The sequence below is a fragment of the Centruroides vittatus genome, unplaced genomic scaffold, assembly GCF_030686945.1.
Source record: "Centruroides vittatus isolate TY-2023 unplaced genomic scaffold, ASM3068694v2 scaffold_654, whole genome shotgun sequence".
In the NCBI taxonomy this organism is placed as follows: domain Eukaryota; kingdom Metazoa; phylum Arthropoda; class Arachnida; order Scorpiones; family Buthidae; genus Centruroides; species Centruroides vittatus.
In genome coordinates, this window is record NW_027122714.1 from 100,914 (window position 1) to 125,253 (window position 24,340).

The window sequence follows — 24,340 nt, forward strand, 5'->3', positions numbered from 1 at the left end:
TGAAAATAATTCATTATTATTCAGCAATGTATTTGAGAAAATTAAATATGAAATCCCATAATAAAATGAATTTGTCTAGTCATTTTTTAAAAATAAATTCAGTAGATGGCAATTCTTTTAATAAATTCCTACAGGTGATCAAAAGTTAAACAGAACCTATATTAGATTCATTAATCTGTTGCTAAATTAATAAATGCAACAACGATGTTTAACTAAGCATTTTGTGAAGGAAAATAAATCTAAAGAATTTTAAAGAAGTAAATTATTTCAGAATTGACATTGACACCCTTAGCCAAAAGTTTAGCAACACTTGTGCTTTTCACAAGTATGTAGAGAGATTTTATAAGCACCCTGTATTTATAGCATTTTTAGAACTTTATATTGGATAAAACCAAAATTTTTGACTTAGGAGATTTTTAATGTTTTTGTTAAAAGCACAATGTTAATTCATACACACACAACTATTTAGCAACACTTAAGCAGATGTAAAGAATTTTGTAAAATATAATTATTTATTTACTATTGCACAAACAAAAATTAAATGAATAAATGCAACATTGGCATATCAGCTTTGTTCAGCTGTTGCTAAATAAGAATGTGGTTCAGTACCAATTGTTTAATTTACTATTTGAACAGGTTCAAATATTCATACTACTATAAATTGCAATTATTTATTATAGAAACATTAGTAATGTTTTCACAAATTCTTAGAATGAATTTAATCCACAGCTAAACAAGTAAGTAAATTAAACACTATATTCTAATAAATTGTGATGGTGGATACATACACTACTTTAATTTAAATCTATGATTCAAACTCTAAATATAACTGGACAAGGACATTATTATTATTAAAGAACAAATTTTTATTTAAATTTCACAATTTACAACAAACTGGAAAAGATGAAAACCTTATAAATAATTTTTTCATTTTGTTAAAAATATTTATGAAAAATTATTAATTATTAAGCACGATCACTGTACATGATTTAAAAATTTCCTATTGTTAATAAGGCAATGTTATCACAGAATTAGGAAAAGTCTATTAAAGGAGAATTTTATGTATATATAAAATTTGCGATAAGACAGAAATTTTGCCATCCGGAAGGGATGGTCTCTGCTAGAGAAAAACTCTCTAAAATATTTCCGATACGTTCCTATCGTGTCAATTTATCAATAGTTAATCCAAAATGTAAATTTTGTGTTAACCTGTTCTGTGTTGCTATGAGATCTTTATCATAATATATGTTAAATTCCAACTTTTTCTGCTTTATTGAAGTTCCTCGGAACGTTTATTTTAATATCCAAATACTTTTGCGTCTATCCGATATTTGCAGATTTTATATGGGATGTCCCCTACTTATGAACGCTTTGACCATATGTCTAAAATTGAAATTTTGTGCAGATTCTGAAGTTTAACACCATCCCATGACTGGCAAGAAAAGTCTGTCTCTGGCCAGTAATAAATAATTAATGTGGAGTTATTTCTATTGTGTAAAACCATTTTTTTTGTTTCTGCACAAATTCTGATGTTTCTTTGCCGCTGTTCAGGTGCATCGAAGTAACAGTGTTTTTTTGTTATGGTTTGCAAATTTTATAAACTTTTGGACATATTTTTGAAGTACTAATTGTAAATCTAGCAGTGGAAATAGAGCAACATTTCTTGCATTTATTACCATAGTTTTATAATGTTTAGTTTCCAAGTGTATTAGATGTTTCAAATACAGTTTTTTTTTTTAACCTAACACTTAGTAGTAGTGTACAAATGGACACTTTTCACCATAAGTTGAAAACAAACCTAAAACTGTTCATAAGTAGGGGAGTGCATGTAGTTTCTTTAATTTTATCTGTGATAACGAACTGGAAAGCTCAAAAGAGCTCAGATATTAAAATAAGCATTTTTAGGAACTCCATTAAAGAAGAAAATAGTAGATATAATAATATAATCATCAAAAACAATTGCAGAATATATGTAATAGATACATTTATCGGAATTAGTCTGTCACATAAAATAGTTTTGGTCTCAGTAATTATTGCACGAAATAAAGCAGTAGTTAAAAGTTTATGGCTTATTTTATATGGTGTCCTGCCTTTGGTAATGTGAAAATCATAAAAATTTTCTTGCAAAATGTGGGGTTTTTTAATGAATTTATTGTCATTGCAGATGTATATGACAATCTCTGCATTTTGTACTATATATTTATGAGAATATGATATATCATCCCTAAAAATCATTTATTTTATGGATTAACTATTAATAAAATTCAATCTAGATTATGTTCAACAAAATATATTCTTTTCATACTTGCATAAATTCACATTTAAGACAATATATTTTTCCTTTTTTTATAAAAAGACTAACTTTTCCCTGCATTATTTTCAAGCCGTCTCCCTGGAAAACGTATTCAAATAAAAGGATATCTATCCCTTATTTAATACCAATTACAATAATTTCCTGCACAGAAAATTACTTTAAAAAAAAAATGATAATTTTTGTGATGAATAATAAGAATATTTGTTCAGAAACTTGCTGTTAAGACTGTTTTTTAAAACTAAAATTGAATTAATAGAAAAAGTAACATTTTTACTTTTATAGATAAATATTAGCGTTTTTGGTGACTTATTTGTACATCTCCCATTTTATGTTAGTTTAGAATAGCTGGGTGGTGCTACTTTCCTGTGCAGGTATTTTAATATATATAATGGCAAACAACTAACTAGTGTTATAACCATCACTTTCCATAAAAACGTCCAAGTCTGAATAAATTGTGTATCTGAAAATTAAAACATTTTCTGTAACTTTTGGACTGATCTTATTTCGGTAATAATTTTTTAAAAAGCTGTAAAAACTTACCAAAAAATTCCGGCAACAGTACGAGCGAAAGAATGTATATTGAAAGACTGAAAAATTCTGCCACAATCATTAACCAGTGCCACATTCTGATGGTGAGAGCAACCATTAACAATTCGGTCAGGATGAGTGAGGTAAAACTAATGCTGACAATGTGGATAAATTCGTCTTCAAATAATAGCAAAGCACCGTACATGATTATAGCACCTTGATAAATACTGATTAACACCCAGATGAAGAATGTTTTGAAGGATAATGAACGACCCTTGAAAAGAAATTAAATACTCTAAGAATTAAAAACAAATCAATTGAAATATATGTTACTTATTTGTATCTAGTAGCATGGGCATCCATAGTCGAGGCAAATAGGCCCTTCCTAGGATCAAGTAAAAAACTTCCACAAATTATAAAAGTGACTGAGATATGTAACCTCACTATCTTGACTGTGGGATACACTTTGTCTATCTTTCTGTATTGATTCCATAATGTACCTGTATTTATTTTGGGATCATCAATAAATTTATTTAATTTGTCTCCAAACTTTGCAACCCCCTGGAAAATTTTCTACAGATGCCCATGTCTAGCAGATTCAAATTCTATATACTTATATTTATGTATTTTTATTGTCGTCTTTATAATTTGATTCTATACTGAAAATCAAAGCCACAATATTGATCTTTTTTTTTTTTTGAGAGATGACAAACAACTTCTTCAATTGCTGTTTAACATAGCAATTCTCTTTATTGTTAAATTGAATATTAATAAAAATATTATCATTAACCTCTAAGCATTAAATTGTAATGGGACATTAACAATGAACCTCCAATATTAAAATCAGTTTCTTGTTAGAGAAAGTTTAACAAGGTATCTTAACAGTTTGAAATTGACCCTTCATTTGATACAGAATATCATAAAAATACAAATTTTAATTAATTCACATATAGTTATGCTTTTTATAGTTTGTAGATATTTCATGTTATGTTATTACAAAGTTAATAAGAATGGTTAAACATTTGTAGCTTTATATCAGCTAAAAAAAATTCTTTTATTACTCTATCTTACTATGAATATTGATAAAATAATTACCTTGGTCAACTCTTTGTACAATTCCGGATACATGATTGCTATCTGAGGAGAAACATCTTTATCTAATACTAATGAAAAGACTGGAAACATTGTGTAAACAGTTGCATAACTGTAAAAAAGAAAGTATTTAGGTATTTTCGTTTTTCTTTTCAGTAAATTTTAACATTATAAATGTTTACAATTACAGCAGATTAATTTATTCTATTACAGGCATGTCACAAAAACAATAGATGCCACCTTACAACAAATATTTAAAATGATTCCTGATAAAATGTTATAACAACAATTAAACAAAGATTAGAATATATTTCTTATCATCATCTTGAGGTGACTATGTATGAATTTATTCTATATTATTAATTTCTAATGTTCTGTTTATAACAACAGTTTATCAAGTAATTAAAATTCTTTTCTATTTGCCAGTAACAGTAAAATATCTTGTAATAATTAAGATTGCACCATTAATACTTAAATAAGACATACATTAACAAATATTTTTTAATAAAATAAATCTACTAGAAGCTAATATCTTTGTTAATTTTGGCAGAATTAAACAATCTCCATAGAATTAGCTGCAGATAAAAGATTACTGTAGTTAAGATGTCTGTAAGTAGTAACCTTACCATGTATTTTTATTCATATGTAATGTTAATTTTTTTTAATAAAAAATCAACATTTGTAAAAGCCACCAGATTTATCTCAAATATCTGTAAAATTCAAACTTATTACATCATACAGCACATTTTCGTGAATGTTGGTTACACTGCTGTGATGCACAAGACTGTTAGTAAACAAAGGTATAAAGCCATATGAATGTAACAGGATCTTTGCATATACTTTGAATACTCCAGAGTTAGTTAGCTTCCAGCCAAGATTTTTGAAGCTATAATATGTATTTTTCATAAAAAGTAACTATTTATGTTGTGTGTATATTTTTATTTGAAAAAACTGGAGTTAAATAAAATATCCAATATTGGTAATAAATCTTGTAAGATGTGTCTTCTGAATAAGATTAAAATAAATTTCTTTTTATATTGTTTTCTGCTTTGTGCATCACTTATTTATTTTAAAGAGTAATTAATCACAATATTTTAAAAATTTCAATATACATAATTAGAACTAGTGAGAGATTCCTTGGGAAAACACACTACAATCAACTTATTTCTTTAAAACCACTTAATAATTTGGTGATATTTCCTTCTAGGTTATTGCTGGAGCCAAGAAAATTAATTTTAACATGTAATTTTTTTAAATTTAACTTTGAATTCCACATTTTGGATTACAGAATAGTCATGCTATAAAATTATAATAAATTTATAGTTTAATCCTGATGACAGTAGTAATAATAATCATCAGTATATACTTACCCAACCATTAAAAATCCTTGATATAGAGCAATTGATGAGAAATAAAAAATGGATGAGAAAATTGCTTGCATAATTGAGATAATCAATCCACGATGAATCACAAATTGGCTGAGGGCTGCAGAACGTTTATAGCTATTAAAACAAATTGTTCATTTAGATTATAGGAGAATCTTAAGAACACCAACATCAATACAAATACTGCATTGATTAATAAAACAATTATTTATCCTCTAGACTTTGCTTGAATCCCTAATTGGAACATTAATATATCTGCTAGTTGATTAAAAATTTAGAAATTAGGATATAAATTAAGTTACATCAAATTATTAATAAGTAAGAATGGCCAGTATACCTTAAAATTTCTGTTTCTACTACTAAATTATTTTTAATAACAAAACTTTTTATTGAATTATGATTAAAGAGATTTGGTTATTGTTTAGCTTTAGCTAAATCAAACTTAGTTTTTCTATATATTTAATTCTGCTTAAAACTTTACATAATAGATGTATATGTTAGATTTGGGTAAAAAATATTTTACCTCAAACGTCCATGCACAAGAAAAAGTCTGGATATGTGGCTGAACTGAGTTATAGAAAAGTCGGCTGCAAGAGATGCTTGTTTTCCTTCTTTTCCGACTATTCCGATTCCAGCGTCGGCTGCTTGAATCATGCTTACGTCATTTCCTCCGTCACCTTAAAATATAAATATATTTATTTACTTGCATTTGCCTCTTTCTCAAATATTAATGATTTATGTGTATATGTGCATAGAATTGTACGAATTATGTATGAAATATGTGCATAGAATTGGGACCATCAAAAGCTTGGTATGGGACAAATAGAGCAGGCTCCTTTTGTCTTTTATGAACAAATAAAGATTTTATCTGTCTGTTATTAAATAGCAGTCTTAATATTTTTACTAATAAAAATAATATCTTTATTAATTTATTGGGAAAAGAATTACTAAGAGCCCTTAAATTTTCTCCAGGCCCAGGGAAAAATCCTCTGTTACCATTAGAATGGCCCAGCATAGAATACACTTAACATAATCGTTTTGGAACTTGACTATCCTGATAACAATAACATCGAGTTTAGTAAATAAGATGAGTGGACAATTCTGATTTTATTGATTCTAACATTAAAAAGAAAATCAATACAATTTTTGTATTAACATAGTATGATTGATTAATTAAATTACATAATGTATAACTTATCAGTATTGTTTGCTTGCACTTTTCACAACGCTACTGTATAATTATAGTAAGAAATGTCAGCAATTTAAAGTACAGGTATCTCCCATATAACATGGTAGTTAGGGTTTCAAAAAAGTGCAGTGTTATGCAAATCCATGCCATACGAAACAAAGAACTAGTACAAAGCACAAGGTTAGGTTCTAAAAGTTAGCAAAAGTATACTAATCTTTTTCATGATTAAAAGAAATATGTTTGTTAGTTAATTATTGATTGCTTTAATAATTATAATCAAAAGTATTGCATGCTGATATGAATTTTTTCTTCACTGCTAAACACTATTAAACGAGGATGTTTTCTTTTTGGCAACATATCATCTGAGCTTTCCTGTTGACCTTAATCTCAATTATCAGCAACATCTTAATTTTTCTCATGTTTTTTCTAAAATCTGATATTTTCATTTGTTTGCATTTGCCTAACTTTAAATTAAAAGTTACTACATAAAAGATTAAATTCTTAAGCTTTATATATTAAGAATTTAATCTTTTAACCTTTTACAAAGCACAATGACAGTCTTTTTGGTTCATTTAGAACACTATCACTGACAACAGCAATACCTGGTTTATAGGAAAGCTAGAATAGGAAGCTAGGACAAGAAAGAAGAAAAATTGTACAATCAGTTCTCATTAAAGAAGACCTGGAAAAATGCACAAAACATTGCCCATGGATTTTATAATATTGAAATTTTCAAACATGACAATATGCATGCTTGCATAATTAAAAAAAAAATCGAATGATGGTATTTGTACTCAAATGTTGTGAAGTTTTGTACAAAGATGACTTCAATTCTCAAACAGTATTAGAGCAAAACTGTGTTGTAGGAATGGTGTTATATGAGGGATACCTCTATTGTAAAGTACTGAAACAAATAACAATTGAAACAATGTTTGAAGCTTAAATCATACGAAGTTAATAAAAAGTGCATGTTATTAGCCACATATTGAGGCCAATAACATAAAAAGAGCTTTAAAATGCCTATTTACCCAAATATAATAACAATAAGCAAAGTTTTATAATTACATTTTAACTTGTAGTTTTGTAACTTATTCATTTAATGTTATCAAAATTTAATAATATCAATATCTGTGATTACAATGAATGAGTCTCTGTAGACAATAGCAGCCATGGAAATTGCATTACCTATGATATACTGTGTAAAGAGTGTACAAAGAGTGTACAAGAGAGGTACAAAGAGTGTTAAATATTCTAATTTGATTATCTACTGAAGTGTTATCATTACAATTTGCAATTGTAGTTTAAGTTCAATGTAGTATTATATGTAATAAATTGCTTCCTTTTAGTTTAATCTTGATTTATTCTCTGTACTGATATGTTATTTTCCATTGCAGACTTGACAATACCATTAATAAGCACTGTTGCAAGAACTTACACATTGTATGCAATTAGGCCTAAAAAAACAACATGCAGAGTTATTTCTCATTGAATGGGATCCTAATACTTTGTAGGGTACCTCAAGCCACAATAACAACTTTGCAAAATTCCATCCTAGAATGGATGAGTTTCTTAACATATACAACTTATACAAAGTTTGATACCAAACTCTTCTAATGCACTCCTGAAGTTGATGTTTATTTTCAGACCTCTTCTCTAGAACTTTTTGCCTGTAATATGCCAGTAGTTCTCAACAGGGTTGAGATTGGGGCTGTTACCCGACTAGCTTAGGTATCTGATCTGTTCCTCTTGTAGGAACCTTTTTTTACCTAATAAGCAAATTTTGTATTGGTTTAAGAGACTAAGAAAATAATGCTAATAAACTGTAGAGAAAGGGCACACAATACTTTACTCACTGTCTTGGTATGATGACAAGTTGCAGAGTTGTCTTGGAAGATGCAGGATTTCAATCACAAAATTGTTCCTTGATTGTTGGAATCAGGGCTGTGGAATCGTGTAAAAATCTACCGACTCCAACTCCGACTTTGCCTTACCATCTGACTCCAACCAGGGGCAGACTTGTTACCAAAACAGGCCCAGGAATTCTGATGTTATCACGTAACCACAGAATAAAAGATTCAATAAATAGAGTTCTAATAAAGATAGAATGTAAAAACGTTTTTATTCCAAAGCTAAAACACTCCTCTAAGTAATGACACAGTCAATATATAAATATGTATTCGATAATTTTTACTTTCCTGGTTGTTATATATAACAGAGGGAAAGCGTAGCAATCGGTCAAAAAATGACCCTTTCCAAATTTTTACACATTTTTGGACTCAGGACACCTTAAGATGTTGAGATATGCAAAAGATTTGTTTTTTTTTTTTTTTTTGTATGTATGTGTGTGTGGTGCACAGTTACATATGTTCACTGTTTGAAGCCTAATAACTTCTGTGGTTTTTAAATCAGACTTGGATGGTTTAACACTGGAGTTATTGAGCTTCAAAGTGGTTGAACTAAATCATGCTCCTCTTCACATTCTAACATCTCAGGCGAGAACATCTTAATGGGTTTTACTGTATTATTATAAAATGACAAAATGCTTAATTTTGAGGGTAGAGACGAGTTTTATAAAAAAATGTAAATGCTAATAACAAGTAAAACAGTTATTAAGTCTGACCACACTGGAGATATGACACATGACTCCTATTTCTCCATCCTGTCTACATTTAATAGAACCAAAATTTAATAGCATTAATGCCCCTTTATACACAAGCTACTGTGCCAAATTTTGTTTCTTAAACTTTATTCATTCTAAGGTATTGTTTCTCAGAACAGAGAATAAAGAAATTAAACAAATTCAACACCATACACACACACAGTGATGATATTCAAAATATTTAACAAGGGGTTCGCTAGCAGAAAATTTTTCCCTGACAATCACCGACAAATGAAATGGAAGTTTTGAATAGAAATAAATACAATACCTTTTCTTGCAACCGTATATCTAACAATCAGTGGGCAGGTACTGTTAACGTAACGAGCCACGGGTGAAGGGCAGGTAACATTAATATTTTAGGGCTGTCGACCCTTTTTTTTTAGGCAGGGGTAATCTTTACCGCGAAATGGCGCTTCTGGGAAATACACATGTGTCATCATCTCTCGAGATACATTATACTTTTTCTTTCGCTGTCCATAGCCCGACACGTGTTCGACAGCCATCTTGTATTATCTCGCGCGCGTGGCATTCTGGGATCTCTCTTATTACTGGATCTACTTTCAAGAACTCTCTTGAATCGATCACGATTAAACCTCGATTGAAACGGTCAAGAGAGATCGCACCAAGACATACTCCCTGACCTTGCTCACAATCTAGATTGAAATGCTCGGTACGAACGGGGTATAAGGCTCTAGTTTAGTAGTATTACAGAGTATAATACACATATTTTAATATATTTTTTTAAAAAAAACAAACCCACTGAGAACTGTTCCGTGTGTTTAACAAGGTTCGGGAAACTGAAAATTTTAACAATGGGTTCGGCCGAACCTGTGCGAACCCACCGAATATCACCACTACACACACACATACAAATTTTCCCTTTTTATTTGGCATTTTTTGGGTTCAGGAGGTCTCCGAATTGTAGATTTGCAAAAAAACTTGAAGGGTCAAATTTGACACAATTCTAATACTTTTCCGTTTTATATAACAAGTTGGGAATTAAAAAGGAGTCGGAGTCGGAAGATTTTTGACGACTCCTACTCCAACTAAAACACCAAAACCCCACGACTCGAACTCTGACTCCACAGCCCTGGTTGGAATTTACTTGCAGATAAGATGTTTTTGACACACTATGCATTTGCAGAGCAAATTTATAAAGCATAGTCTGCCAATGCCTTCACTGGATGCGTATCCCCATACCAATTGACTCTACAGAAACTTTAGTTTCTTCAAGCAAGCACTGTTATAGGCCTCATCTTTTCTACATCTTACAGCAAAACCTATATTAGCTAACTAATTAGATAGGTTTTGCTGGTTAAATTTGGATTCACTCAAAAACATAACAGAATCCCACATGTAAATGCACCAGTCCCCATGTTGTTTAGTCCAGATAAGCCATTGTCTGCACATTTTAATCAACATTAATTAATGGCCTTTTACATAAACAGTAGGCTTTTAAATCCATGTTGCACAATGTCATGCAGTTCATGGATTCACTTTTATCTACTCTTTCCACTTATTCCTCAGTTTGGAAAAACAAGTAATGCATTCTTGCAAACTAAGATGCTCCAGCATCCTATTCTGGCATGTCATAATCACACATTAACCTCCCATTTGTAACAAATGCGCAATTCTTGATACCGCACACACGACATTATTTTACAATAGGATAAACCTTTGGCATTCAAAAGCAACAGTTATGGACATTTTACATGGTGTTAACCGTTGAAAACTTTTATTTTATGTATAAAAGTGTACCCTCTTCAAACAGATTTTTATACCATGAATAATGAATCACTGGAAATACTGCTGTAGCAGACTGTCAGCCAATGAAAAACATTCTCATAGTTAATGTTCATTCAAGACATTACAAGTAACTCCACACACTAATAAATTCTACTTTTCTGTTTATTGGATATGCTTTATATAAATACTAATTATACTGCTTATCAAAGTTACCAGTATTTGTTTGACTATGGTGCCAATTTTTGCAAATCAAAGATATTGTATATATTTGCAGCAAAATAACTCTAATTTAAAAAGTAAGCATATTTTATGGGTGGTGCAATTTCTAGACTGCTACTGTAATTACAGATACATAAGGATAAATATATTTATCTATTTATAAATCCAAACAAAAACATGTAAAGAAATTTCTCCAAGTAAAAATTGATGACAATTTAGACGATGGTCAAAATTTTTCTCGGGAGTTTTTCTTTGATAAAGATAAGCTTGGTGCTTGGAGGTGAAATGTAGAAAACAATAATACAGGCAAAAATCTTGTCGATACTGCTTCCGAGCGCCAAGCTTATCTTTACCAAAGAAAACCTGCTAAGAAAAATTTTGACTGTCATCTAAATTGTCATAAATTTTTACTTAGCAGAATTCTTTTACATCTCACATGTTTTTCTATGGATATCAATTGTTTTTAATAATTGTATTATTATGTCAAGACATAAGATTAGTTGGTGCTCAGCGATCAAACACTTTCAATATTCATTTCGGTCAGTTGTTGGCGACACATTTGGTCAGTTGGCACTGAACAAACATGTCACTTTCAATACACCATTTAGAAAAATCAATATAAAAAGTTTTAAATGGCATAAATTTGAGCTTTTGTAATTCTGAGTAACATTTTGAATAAAATCATTTGTTTCCATGCAATTTTATCCTTATAAGCACAAAATTAAGCCACAAAACTGAATTGGCTCTATGGGAACCCACCGTAAACTTTGACCTATCGACCAGGAAGTTTCACCAGCACTTCACTGATAACGAGAAAGACTTAAGTTTAAAATTTGAGCTTTCTACACCTATTAGTTTTTTCTCTATGAGTGTCTGTAGTGCTGGATGAAGAAACAGAAGAAGGCTTAGGAGAAAAAGAAAACACAGCTTTTTTGGCAATTTTTTGCACTTTTCAACTGCTTATATTTCGGCAACCACTTTATAGAAAATCTTAAAATTTTGCACACTACCTAAGAAAACAATTTTCTTTCAAACGAAATATTTAGAATTACTTCAGGTGTTTGGAGGCTGGAGAAATCAACCCCCAAAAATCAGCAACTCTGATTCTTGTACATGTAGTCGGTCTGTGACTTTTTTTACTTGGCGGAAAGTCACTGCTGTCACTTCTGATACTGTAATCAAAGTTATTCAAATTTAGATAATTTTAAAAATACGAGGCGTGTTTTTAAAGTAAGTACCGTTTTAATATAATGCTGCTGGAGCACTGCAGTCGGCACTTAGTGCATGCGCGCTGTGTACCTACATCTGTTGGGAAGCCACAAACGCCATTACGGAGCCAGTCGACTGTGTTTACTGTTGTTTGTGTGTTATTGAAATGCCGCCACTCATTGAGAATCCCGCTGACTGCAAAGTGCGTGCCGTTATTCATTTTCTCAGTGCTAAAGGCTCGAAAGCGGCTGAAATTCATCGCCAAATCAGTGAAGTTTATGGTGAAAGCGTTATGAGTGATGGAATGGTACGAAAATGGGTTAGAGCCTTTAGTAATGGCTGCACAAACATTCACAATGAGGAACGAAGTGGGCGACCTTCAGTCATTATCGACGATTTGATTGAAAAAGTGGTCTGTAGAGTGAAAGAGAACAGACGATTCACGATTTCATCTTTATCTAAAGAGTTTCCTGCAGTTTCAAGAAGTGTTCTCTATGAAATTGTGACCAGACGATTAAATTATCGGAAGTTGTGTTCCCATTGGGTGCTGAAAATGTTGACGGAGGAGCACAAAACCAAACGTTTGGCCAGTGCATTGACTTTTCTTGAGTGCTACAGTGACGAGGGAGATGATTTTTTAAGCCGTATTGTTACAGGCGATGAAACGTGGGTAGCCTACGTTACACCGGAATCGAAGCAACAATCCATGGAATGGCGACATTCATCATCTCCAAGGAAAGTCAAGTTCAAGCAAACAATTTCTGCTCAGAAAATCATGTGCACGGTGTTTTGGGACAGATACAGAGTGTTGCTTATTGAGTTTTTGCCTCATGGTGAAACGATCAATTCAGCTGCATACTGTGAGACTTTAAAAAAACTGTGCCGTGCAGTACAAAACAAAAGGCAAGGCTTACTGAGCAAGGGTGTCGTTTTGCTCCACGATAATGCTCGTCCACATATGGCAAATCAAACTCAAGACCTAATCACATCATTTGGCTGGGAACAATTAGACCACCCTCCATACAGTCCCGACCTAGCGCCGAGTGACTATCATTTGTTTCTGCATTTGAAGAAGCATCTGGCAGGGCAGCGCCATAACAATCACGACGAAGTCAAAACGACCGTTCTGCAGTGGTTGTCTCATCAGGCGACAACATTCTTTGAGGATGGAATACAAAAATTCCATCCTCAAAGAATGTGTCGCCTATCCCACGATACGATAAGTGTCTCAATATTAATGGGAATTATGTAGAAAAGTAGTGTAAAATATGGGCTTTCACATAAATAAAAATTTTGTGAAAAATGTTTGCTTGTTTTTTTTTTATATTTCAAAACGGTACTTACTTTAAAAACACGCCTCATATGTTGCAAAACTCATTGCAATATATTCTTGTAAATCATTGATGAATGTTCAAAATAAATCATTCAATCAGCTTTATCAATTTTAAAAACAGGGAAAAATGAAATAAAACCTATTTACAATGACAAAACAAAATATGTAATATAGAAATAAATAAAAGCTATGGAAATATTTTCATAAATATTTACAATAAAGAATGAAGATAAAAATAAGAAAAAGGCATATGTTACGAGATTTATACATAATTGAGCTTCAATAATGGCCACATTCCAAAAACAGCCATCCTTTTGGGAACTTTTTAGAACAAAAAAAATGAATAAAAATAACTTCTGAACAACAACCATTTTTTATGTTCCTGACAGTGGCCATTGTTCAGAGATTTGACTGTATATAAGCAAGCAAGCCCAAACCTCTATGTATAAAATCAATTAATGCCATATTATCTCAGGCAGTAACTTGCTAATTATTTATGTACAGGAATTTGTATTAGAAATAGGTTGTTAAACTACTATCTTATATTAACATTAATTCAATATTTAATGTAATTATTGAATTCAATAATTTAGAATATCTGAAAGAAAAGATTGACTCAGAGAAGGACTCAAATCCACCTCTTCTTACTGCATGGATGCATTACTAGTTATACTTTCCAGTCTTCTAACGAATTACTTTAAGAGATAACTGTAAAGGTCATTCAGTGAATTAACAACTTCACATCCATGACACATCATGATTCTCAGCCAATTTAATGTTCAAAAATTTATTTTTTTTTATTTAAAAAAACTGAATGAAGGCAATGTGACAAGCACAGTTATACAGCAGTAGACAATTACAGAAACACTACATTTATATTATTGCAGAAGTTTATGTATTGGAGCTAGCTGAATAGTCCTCAGAAAACAATCATTATTATAATAGTTTATGCAGCCTTGCAATATATAGAAATATAGTCTATAAATTACTTTCATGTAAATGTTAATTCTGTAGATGTCTTCATAAATGGAAAACTTTTTAAATATTCTACTGAACTCAACACTTTCAATCACTTGAATAAATTTATACTTATAAAATGCAATAACATAAGCAATATATTGGAAATAGTAAAAGTCAGTTCATACTAACCAACTGCACATGTTCTTTTCCCTGTAAGCTGTTGAATCAATCTAACAACTTCGGCCTTCTGTGTGGGAGAACATCTACAACATACGACAGCTGGACATTGGCATGCAAGTTCCATGAATTCGGAAGGATAGAACTTTAGACAGATCTAAAATGTAAAATAGAATTATGAAAGAAATACTTGACTAAATACTTTGATTCTAATTTTATACCATACACTTACTTCTAAAGCATCACCGTTGATTATCAGAGTACAGTCGTTTTTTCGGCGAAAAGAGTTTAACTCCAAATGAGCCTCGTGACGAGATTTGATGGAGTGGAAGATATGTGTCTGCTGATTACGAGAAACTAAGTGAGATGACTTGGCAATACTGGTAGCCGTTTCCAATTTGTCTCCCGTCAGCATCCAAACCTAAAATGTACTTATCTATAAGATAACATCCATTAACCCAATCAATATATTAGAACATTGGTTCTCAAACTTTTCCGATTCACCGCCCCCTTTGTTCCATAAAGTTATATCCAACACCCCCTAACCCATCAGTGACCCCAACTTTTGCCTTTGGTCACCGTTCAGTACCCTGCCTCCAGCGCCCCCCTAGACTTACTCACCGCCTACAGGGAGGCGGTATCACCCACTTTGAGAACCCCTGTATTAGAATCACCAAACTATCTGCCAGATTTTTGATTGTTTCAGATTTTTAATTAGACTTACAATAGTCCAAAGTAATTCGACTAGAGATAAGCAGTTAAGTGGCCGTCTCACAATAAATTCAATAATTATGAATAAACTAACTTTTAATTTAGAATATTATGGAAGAAAAGAATCAACACATTCTAGGCTGATTAATCAGACTTAATTACAGTTTTTGATCAGGCTATTGGCTATTTTATCTTTTAATCACTATTGTTATTTATACTCTGCCTGTCAAAGGTTAAACACAGACCACGAAAATTACAGTATTTTCAAAACAGCTTGAACAAATTTATAAAACTTTCATAAGATTATACATACATACTTTAAGTATACATTGCATACATTTGGGAAAAAAAACAGAATGTTAACAGAAAAAATAAAAGATGAAGGCAAGTAACAATAAATGTGAATACGAGAGGTATGAATATGATTGTTGAGGTCTACATAGAATGTGGCCTTCTTTAGCATTAATGCAAGCTTGACAGTGTCGACTCATACCTTTGATAATTGCAAAAAGTGAGAAGGAAGCAACTGCCATTAACACAAGAGTGGTTTAGAGGTCATTGAGAGTTTGTGGAGGGGGTATAGCAGATGAAACAAGTCTCTCTAGAGTATCCTATAGATGTTCTGTAGAACTGAGATCTGGAAAATGTGCAGGTCAATCCATTTGTTCTATTTTCTCTTCGTAAAGGTATTGGTCAACCAGTCTTGTTCAATGTGAACAAGCATTATTGTCCATTAAAATGAAATCATCTTCGATTGCACCATAAGGTTTGACAGTGGTCCAATATTTCATCCTGATACTTGTGAGAAGTAATGGTATTTCCATCAATCACACAGGTCTGTGCATCCACGTAATGAAAACTAAGCCCACAGTCTTTCCATCACCAATAAGAGCATGCTTTCCATTATGTTCTGTGGTTTGTAATGGGTTCCAACCTCCCTCCGGATCAATATATTCCTGCTGTCAGATTCCAGGTAGAACCTAGATTCATCTGTGAACAGGACATGAGCCGATTGTTCTCGTGTCCAGCCTGCATGCTCCCAACACCACTTCAGGTAGGCCTGTCTGTGTGGAGGCGCACATACTACCAGTCAATGGGCATAGAGTCCAGCCTTGTGAAGCCTTCTGGTAACAACTAAAACAGATACCTGCCTCCCTGTGGATGACACAAGGCTAGCACACAGAGATGATGCAGATGCCCTACTCTTCTTTTGGCTAGGAGACATATATAACGATCATCCTGAGAAGTCACCCATGGACAAAACAGGTCTTCTGACAATGGTTCCTGTTGTTTGGAATTGTCTCCAAAGCCTTCAGATAACAGAATGATGGACATTAAAGAATTTCACCACTTCGGTAATTGACTGACCAGCCTCCAATCTTCCAACAGATCTCCATCTTTCTGAATCTTGTAAACATTTTCTTTGAGACATGAATATGTACTGTTTGCACTGTAACAATTCTGTTTTCTGTTCTTTATTGTCTATAGTACCCTTTCAGCAAAAATAGCACTCTACAGGAAGATGCCAGTATTTTCCCAATGTTCATTTGCATATTTACATATATTTTGCATAATTTTAAGTTGTAAATGTTAGTTCACATACTGAATCATACTTATACACTAATTTTCATTAAGCTTTCATGCTATTTAGGCTATTATTTAGCTTTTTGTGATTCATGATTAACTTTCGGCAAGCAGTGTATATATATATACATACATACATACACAAATACACACACACACTGAATGATCACTACATTAAGAACACCTGCCTACCTGACAAGTTGGTCCATTTTTCTGGGTGATCATGGCTTGCAAACATCAGATGCCAAACATCCCCATTCTAAACTAGACCCATGCCTGCATGAGTAGTTTTGTCAAGTTAATTGGTGCACATTTCACAGAGGAGTGGGTGACAACCTCACCACACATTCCAACATATCCCAAAAATGTTCAATAAAGTTGCAGTCTGATGCATTTGGTGGCTAAGGTAGTGTGTGGAATTCATTGTTGTGTTCCTCCAACCATTCCAGAGTGAGCCTTGTTCAATGACACAGTGTATTATCATTGTCAGGAAACATAACCTGGAGATATGGGTGAAGATAATCATCTAACAGGTCTCTGTATCAATCACTATTCAAGGATCATGAGATGATAGGGCCTAGAACCAATAGCTCTAGGCTCTGCCAAGAAAACATTCTCCAGACCACGATACCACCAACACCAGCTTGTGGTCTCATGCTGTTTATGCCAGGTTTGAACCAGGACATTCAGCATGAAATGTCACTCCATATGACAACCTTCCACATGTCCAATGTCTAATGACACCTTTCTCTTGCCTGTGAGAGATGTTGTTTGCAACAACATGTGATCAAAAGAGGCACTGGTGCAGGTCGACTACTTTTGAACCCCAATTGGCACAAGGTGGTGTACTGTACATTACACCATCATTATTAAAACATATCCACCTTGTACACTGTTATATTGACAGGATAAGCTGTTCAACTGTGGCATATCTTTGTTCAGATCCCAGTTTTCATAAGTGATGATCTTCTCTGCTGAAACCAATCACACCTAGTTGGCTGCTTCTGGTGGATGTTTGTGCATGACCCATTCACTTGTGGTACACCCTGGATACCATGGTATGAGAACAAGTGCAGCTGAGAACATGCTAGGAGTGCAGTTGTTTCAGAAATATTGTGACACCTGTCTTCAGGCCCCGATGATCTGCAGATAAACTGATCATTGCCGAGCAAAATCATCTTCAACAGAATACAGGATTTTAACATCTCGTCAGATTTATTTTACTTTTACTATGGTAAAAATTTCAGAGTTTGATAAGTTGCATAAGCATTGGATGCATTTAGAGGCATGACGTATAATTCGCTGACAACTGCATTCTCTACATCATTGGACATATTTTCTGAATTGCTTGTTTTAAATTTGTCAACTAGATCTCAACTGTGACAAAATGCAGGGCAATTAACATAGTCAGTACAGAAAATCTGATCAGTATTCATGCTTAATTTTAAGATATAAAATGCACTAAATGTTTATGATAATACTCATGATGTAATTTAATTTAGAATACTCTGGAAGTCTCTAATTTAAAATATTCTATACTGTCACTTGAATTGTTTTTGTCATCATGAGGTATTTGGGAGTTTATGAAGCAGTTTTTGATTATTTCTTTCTTAATTGAAAAATATTATATATTATGCTTTTATTGTATAATGAATAGCATCCAATATTGAAATTTGCTTTTTACTCATTTCATTATCTAAATTAAGAAGCAAAACTTCAAATAAGCTTGCAACAGAAAGCTTATTTGAAGTTTTGTTCTTATGTGATAAGTCTATATAAAATGCATTTTATATGCATTTTATATAGACTTATTATTGCATTTTATATAGACTTATCACATAAGAACACTGAAGACAATACAGATGAATTTAGACTTTATTGATATTACAGTAGAGCATTGATTATCCGAATACCAATCAACCAAAACATTGGTTAACCGAAAGCATTCCAGTTGGCAAATCCAAATTTCCACTAGTGCTATGATGCTGCTGCACTCTCCCCCTCCCTGCCAACATAATCTGTAGGCCTACTTTAATGTACTACTTTATGTAAGATATGTATTTGTAAGACACGTGATACAAAATATATACAGTACAGTTCAGTGTTTAATATATTTTTTCATAAATGATCAGTTATCCGAACAACCCCAGCCCGAAATATTTTAGATAATCGGTGCTCTACTGTAGTTACATGAAAATAATGCATTTTAGATGTCATACAAAAAAGTAATAAGAACTGTGAAGGGTATGACATCCAAAATGCATTATCTTGTAACTAATAGCAATAAAGTCTAAATTCATCCACATTGTCTTCAGTGTTCCTGTATGATAAGTCCATAAAAAAGTGATACTATATGCTTGAAACAGAAACTGTAAAAAACAGAACAAGAAGCTTGAACAACAATGAATTCCTCAAACAAGCTGTTCACAGTAGTAATGTTTGAAGTTTCAATGTTTCCTTAATAATCTAAAGGTTGGCCAATTGATGTATTGCATAGCAAAAATAATAGTTCAATCTTTTTCAAATCAGAATACAATTAGACAGTTGTTCAGCTAAGTAAAAGTTAGCTTTTCATGACTACAAATTAAAGTACTCTTTAAATACAGTGAGAGTCATCCAGCTTATATTATTATGGTAACTTTCATAAGTACAGTTTAACCCGATTATATCATCATCAGATGTAATGACAATCCTAATATAACGTCAAATTTTTATCGGTCCCATGATTTTACTATACTATATAACGTTAAAAAACCCACTTGTAACGACATAAAACCCTGTTTTAATGTCATATTTAAAGCACTCCCAAATTTACAAAATTAGATTACAAATTTTATTTAACAAAAAAAATACTACATGTTCAGTCCTAGGGTCAGAGTTCACTTTCCAAGAATGACTTTGGGTGGTGCTCTTTCCGTCTGACTTTGGTGGGGTGAAATTTGCCACTTTTAAATGACGCGATGATCGGTTATTACGTACTCATTTTTAAATTACTTCATGCTAAATTGTTAAATATTCTATTATTTTTAATATAACATATTATATCAAATAGTTTACAAAGAAATAATGCAATCATTTTTAATTGGCATACATTAATTTAACCTTTTGTTGCCTTTGGATTCAACATTATTCTCAAACCGGAAGTTCTGCCATTATTGAAACTTAAAACAAATAGAAATTTCTTATTAAAATGTAATTTTTGAAATTTTTAATTACATTGATGTGAATAAAGTTTATTTAAACATGTAGTTTGTATTTTTATACATATGATAATAAATTATTACTATCATAATAGATACAGTATACTATATTACCATTAAGAAATAATTTTACGGTAATACGTACGATGTAAAATTAAACTGGAATTTATAATAGATTCTTAAACACACTTGGTACATTTTATTGGACTGAAATTATGACCCTGCAAATAACGACACTCGGTTATAACGTCAAAAAATTGCCAGTCCCATGGATGACGTTATGAATGGGTTAAACTGTATATTTTTTACATCAACTTTTGCTTGTTTGAATGCTACAACATATGTAGATTTTCCAATGACAAGATTTTATAGATTCTAAACCATTGACATTACGATAGAAGCCAAATGTAATTCAATCTTTTTATTTTTTCCAGCACAAATAGATCCAATTGTAGCATAAGTCACAGCATGTTACTGGAAAAACTTTTGCTCAGTAACAGGCAAAATAATAAAAGTGTATTATTAAAATTAAACAAGTTTTTAAGCTGATAATTACAGGTAACACTTTTTGCTTTCAGTAAATATTCATCATATGCAGCACGATCAGCGTTAACTATTTCACCACAAATTGCTTGCATCGAGGTATTGTTACATTTGATAAAACTAGCAAAATCATCCAGTCCTACATCAAAATTCTGAAGCTGAAACACACCCAAATTATCTTTTTCCTGAATCACAACCTATGATAAAACTGTATTTTCTCTATCCATTTGAGTAAACAATCTTTGAGCTTAGGAAATTTTAAGTTAAAGCTTCTTGCTTCTCAAAGCTTTGATTTGAACTTGGCAAGATTTTATTTTGCAAGACCAGACACTGATGTTTTATTTGGCAGGTTAGACACTTTCACTAGTTTTGTACTTTTCAACACAGATGATCAATTGGAGATATTTGTTTTTGTTTTCATATAGCATTTTTGTTTTTGAAATCATGTTTTATACACAAGTAAAAGTAAATTAAAACTACCATGCTTCCTGTGTTTGGCTGTGATGCGTGTGCTACTGCTTAACAACAGTAAAGGCACAATGCCATTTAGTATTTTCACTCATTTGAGCATTTGCTACATGAATACTGTACATCAAGTGCTAAAATCAACTGAATGAATAGCATAAATCTTACCTTATAGTGAAATGTACTGTGTAATGAGTCATATCTTATACCAAACATGTTTCATCATTGTCCTCTATTAATAAGTTTGCACCTTCTAAAGCATTTACTGCTGTTTCTGTTAAAGCTGTTATTGTATAAACATTTCAGATAAATATAATATTTTTTTTAAGCAGATTAAGTTTTAAATTTTTAAATCAACAAAACAATGAGAAGTTGATTGTTAAACTATATAATATCAATATAAATATTAATGAAATTCACTTCTTAAAATTATTTTGCAAGATCCAGCATTTTACAATGTTGTTTCTGTATTATTTTGGACTATAGCCTGACTGACTACAAATTATCAATATAAAGTAACTTAGTCTAAAAGCAAATAGTTAAATTTAGTACAAAATGGCAGTCTAATAATTATATTACAGTAGAGCATCGATTATCCGACTTAATTGGGGACTGGGGTTAGTTGGATAACCGAAAAGTATGAAAAAGTACATTATTAGTATAATGTATTAGGCCTGGTTTAAATACTAGCCTCCCTTTCATGGTCGAGCCAGTGCTGCCATCTAAAACATGCAAAAATTTAAAAATAATATTAAAGTAGCCAAGACATAACCAAATATTGTAGCACCACATCACTAGCGGACATTTGAATTTGTCGACTAGAACGCAGTCAGTTAATCGAGGGTCAGATAATCGATGCTCTACTGTATTTCAATTAACTAATCTAGAATTGAATATTGGTTAGATTCTGATTAACTTATCCAATAGCATTTCTGCATAATAAGCAGAAATTGCAGGTTCAAGACCTACTGCTAATCAATGTTTTCTTCCAAAATAACCTGAATTATTTCATAATTAATATTAACTATTGGCAGCTTCTGAAGTATCTTTGTAATACATCTAGTTGTTAAACTTAAGGTTAAATTTTGTTTTTTTCCTGCAAAAAGTTATATATCTATTTTAATTGTCTTATATATTGCTGTTCTTCATTCAGAAATTTTGTACTCCTGTAGTCTGTTTTGGAATAGAGGAAACTCAAATGTGGAGTAATGTGAAAAAAAGAAAAATATTTTTCTTGGCCATGTGTAAACAGTATGACAGATTCTCTCACTTCTGATTGTGAAACAGAATACAGTTAAGGGATCTGTGCCTGATAAGATAAAGGTTTTAAGAACATTTCACTTAAATGCTCTAGAAATTTTACAAGTCCAAAGTTTATTTGTTTTTTAGTTTTGCATTTTATAAAATTAATTTCTGTTTTTCTCAAAAAATCTCAAAATGGATAAGAACAGTATAAGATTAAAGTTTTGCAAAAGAAAATATTAAAAGTATATTTCATAAAATAAGGTTAATATCTAAAGAAAAATGTTAAACCTTAAAAATAAAATGAACAATAATAATAGATAAGAATAAGGAAATTTCAAAAATTAACATTATGTTCAGAAACTATTTAAAACAATTAAAACTATAGTGAAAAATAACAGTATGTTAATTCCAGAACCAAAAAACAGTAGATAAATTGTTATGTTTAAATGATGAAGAAAAAAAAAGAAAATGTTCTAAGTAAAACTCACGTTATATATTCCTTCAAATGTAATTGTAAAGCTAGATATAAATATGTAGGGGAAGACAAAAAGAAAATTAGGGATAAGAATATCTGAGCATATTAGATCTATTAAATGTGATTATGATAATTCAGTCATTGCAAAAACACTAATACAAATGTCTGAAAAATTGTTACAAAGACTGTCACTTTTTACTGTTTTAACAGTAAAAAATGAAAAGAATTATGAAAAACAACTATTTGAACATTTAGAAATATTAGCAAATAAAGATAAAAAATAAATGATTGTTTAGGAAGAATTCTGAATAGATTGTGGCACTCTATACTTAACATAGATGGTATAGATAGTAGAGAGGTTGAGGCGCAAGTACAAACGTTAAACTTGTACAGCAAGCAGTAATACACATTTGATGTTTTAAGTCCAAGTAAAAGACCTTGCAGTGCTCGTTCACAACATCCCATGACTCAGTGAACGTTGCCCATTGACTCACAGGAAATATGTTGAAAAAATGGCAGATACATTTAACAACGTGGGTTACCAGAAAATATAAATAAACAAATTAAACTGTTTAAAAGTATTTATAGGATGTTTAATAATACTAAATAATTATTTTTAATTAGTGTTCTGTCTCCTACCGTACGATTGGACGATAGGACTACCTCATACTTTTGTTGAGGGAAGCAGTGGCTTATGTAAATTCGAAAGCAGCTCGAAAAATTAATATTTAAAAAATTTACAAACGTATTATGTTGTTGACAGTAGAAGATACCATGGAAGAACAAACCTACCTTAAGATAAGCTATTGTGAAGGCAAATATATGTAAATTCTATAGGCACTTCACATCACTTGCTAAAAAATCGAATAATTAAATAATTTTTGAATTAAAATCTTCTGTTTCTTTACAATATTATTCATAAATGCTTAAATAATCATTATTTTAATAAAATAGGTCATAATTTTAACCACAAACACAAAAAATGAAGAAGATTAAGCCGATCATCTACTCACCATTCTAGATGTAGCAAATGCCATTATCGACCATACAGAATTGCCAGATGGCAGCGCTCATCCACCTGCCATTCATGTTTTGGGTTGAATATGTGCGCCTCAACCTCTCTAGTATAACTATAAATCTGCATTCTGTAGAGGAAGGCATGTTGGTTTGAGTTGTGTTTTAATGAGTTTTGAATTTTAAACATTAAAAGAAATGATCAAGTTGGCATATTAAAAGTGTCCATGTATGAGGAAAGTGATTTTATGCTGTATAAGTGTTATGGGATGCAATATTTAGGTAAGCAGAA

General features: G+C 31.6%; 1 protein-coding gene across 1 annotated transcript in view; it reads right to left on the reverse strand.

Annotated features, from left to right (window-relative positions):
- Nucleotides 1–842: 842 nt before the first annotated feature.
- LOC136989533 (probable phospholipid-transporting ATPase IIA) overlaps nucleotides 843–24,340 on the reverse strand; it is a 59,927-nt gene continuing 36,429 nt past the window's right edge. The window contains exons 18-24 of the mRNA XM_067287732.1: nucleotides 15,044–15,232; nucleotides 14,824–14,968; nucleotides 5,843–5,996; nucleotides 5,305–5,436; nucleotides 3,938–4,046; nucleotides 2,855–3,116; nucleotides 843–2,774 (exon numbers count right to left, since the gene is read on the reverse strand). Of these exons, the coding sequence (XP_067143833.1) occupies nucleotides 2,641–2,774; nucleotides 2,855–3,116; nucleotides 3,938–4,046; nucleotides 5,305–5,436; nucleotides 5,843–5,996; nucleotides 14,824–14,968; nucleotides 15,044–15,232 (1,125 nt within the window). The 3' untranslated portion in view covers nucleotides 843–2,640. The remainder of the gene's footprint in view (nucleotides 2,775–2,854; nucleotides 3,117–3,937; nucleotides 4,047–5,304; nucleotides 5,437–5,842; nucleotides 5,997–14,823; nucleotides 14,969–15,043; nucleotides 15,233–24,340) is intronic.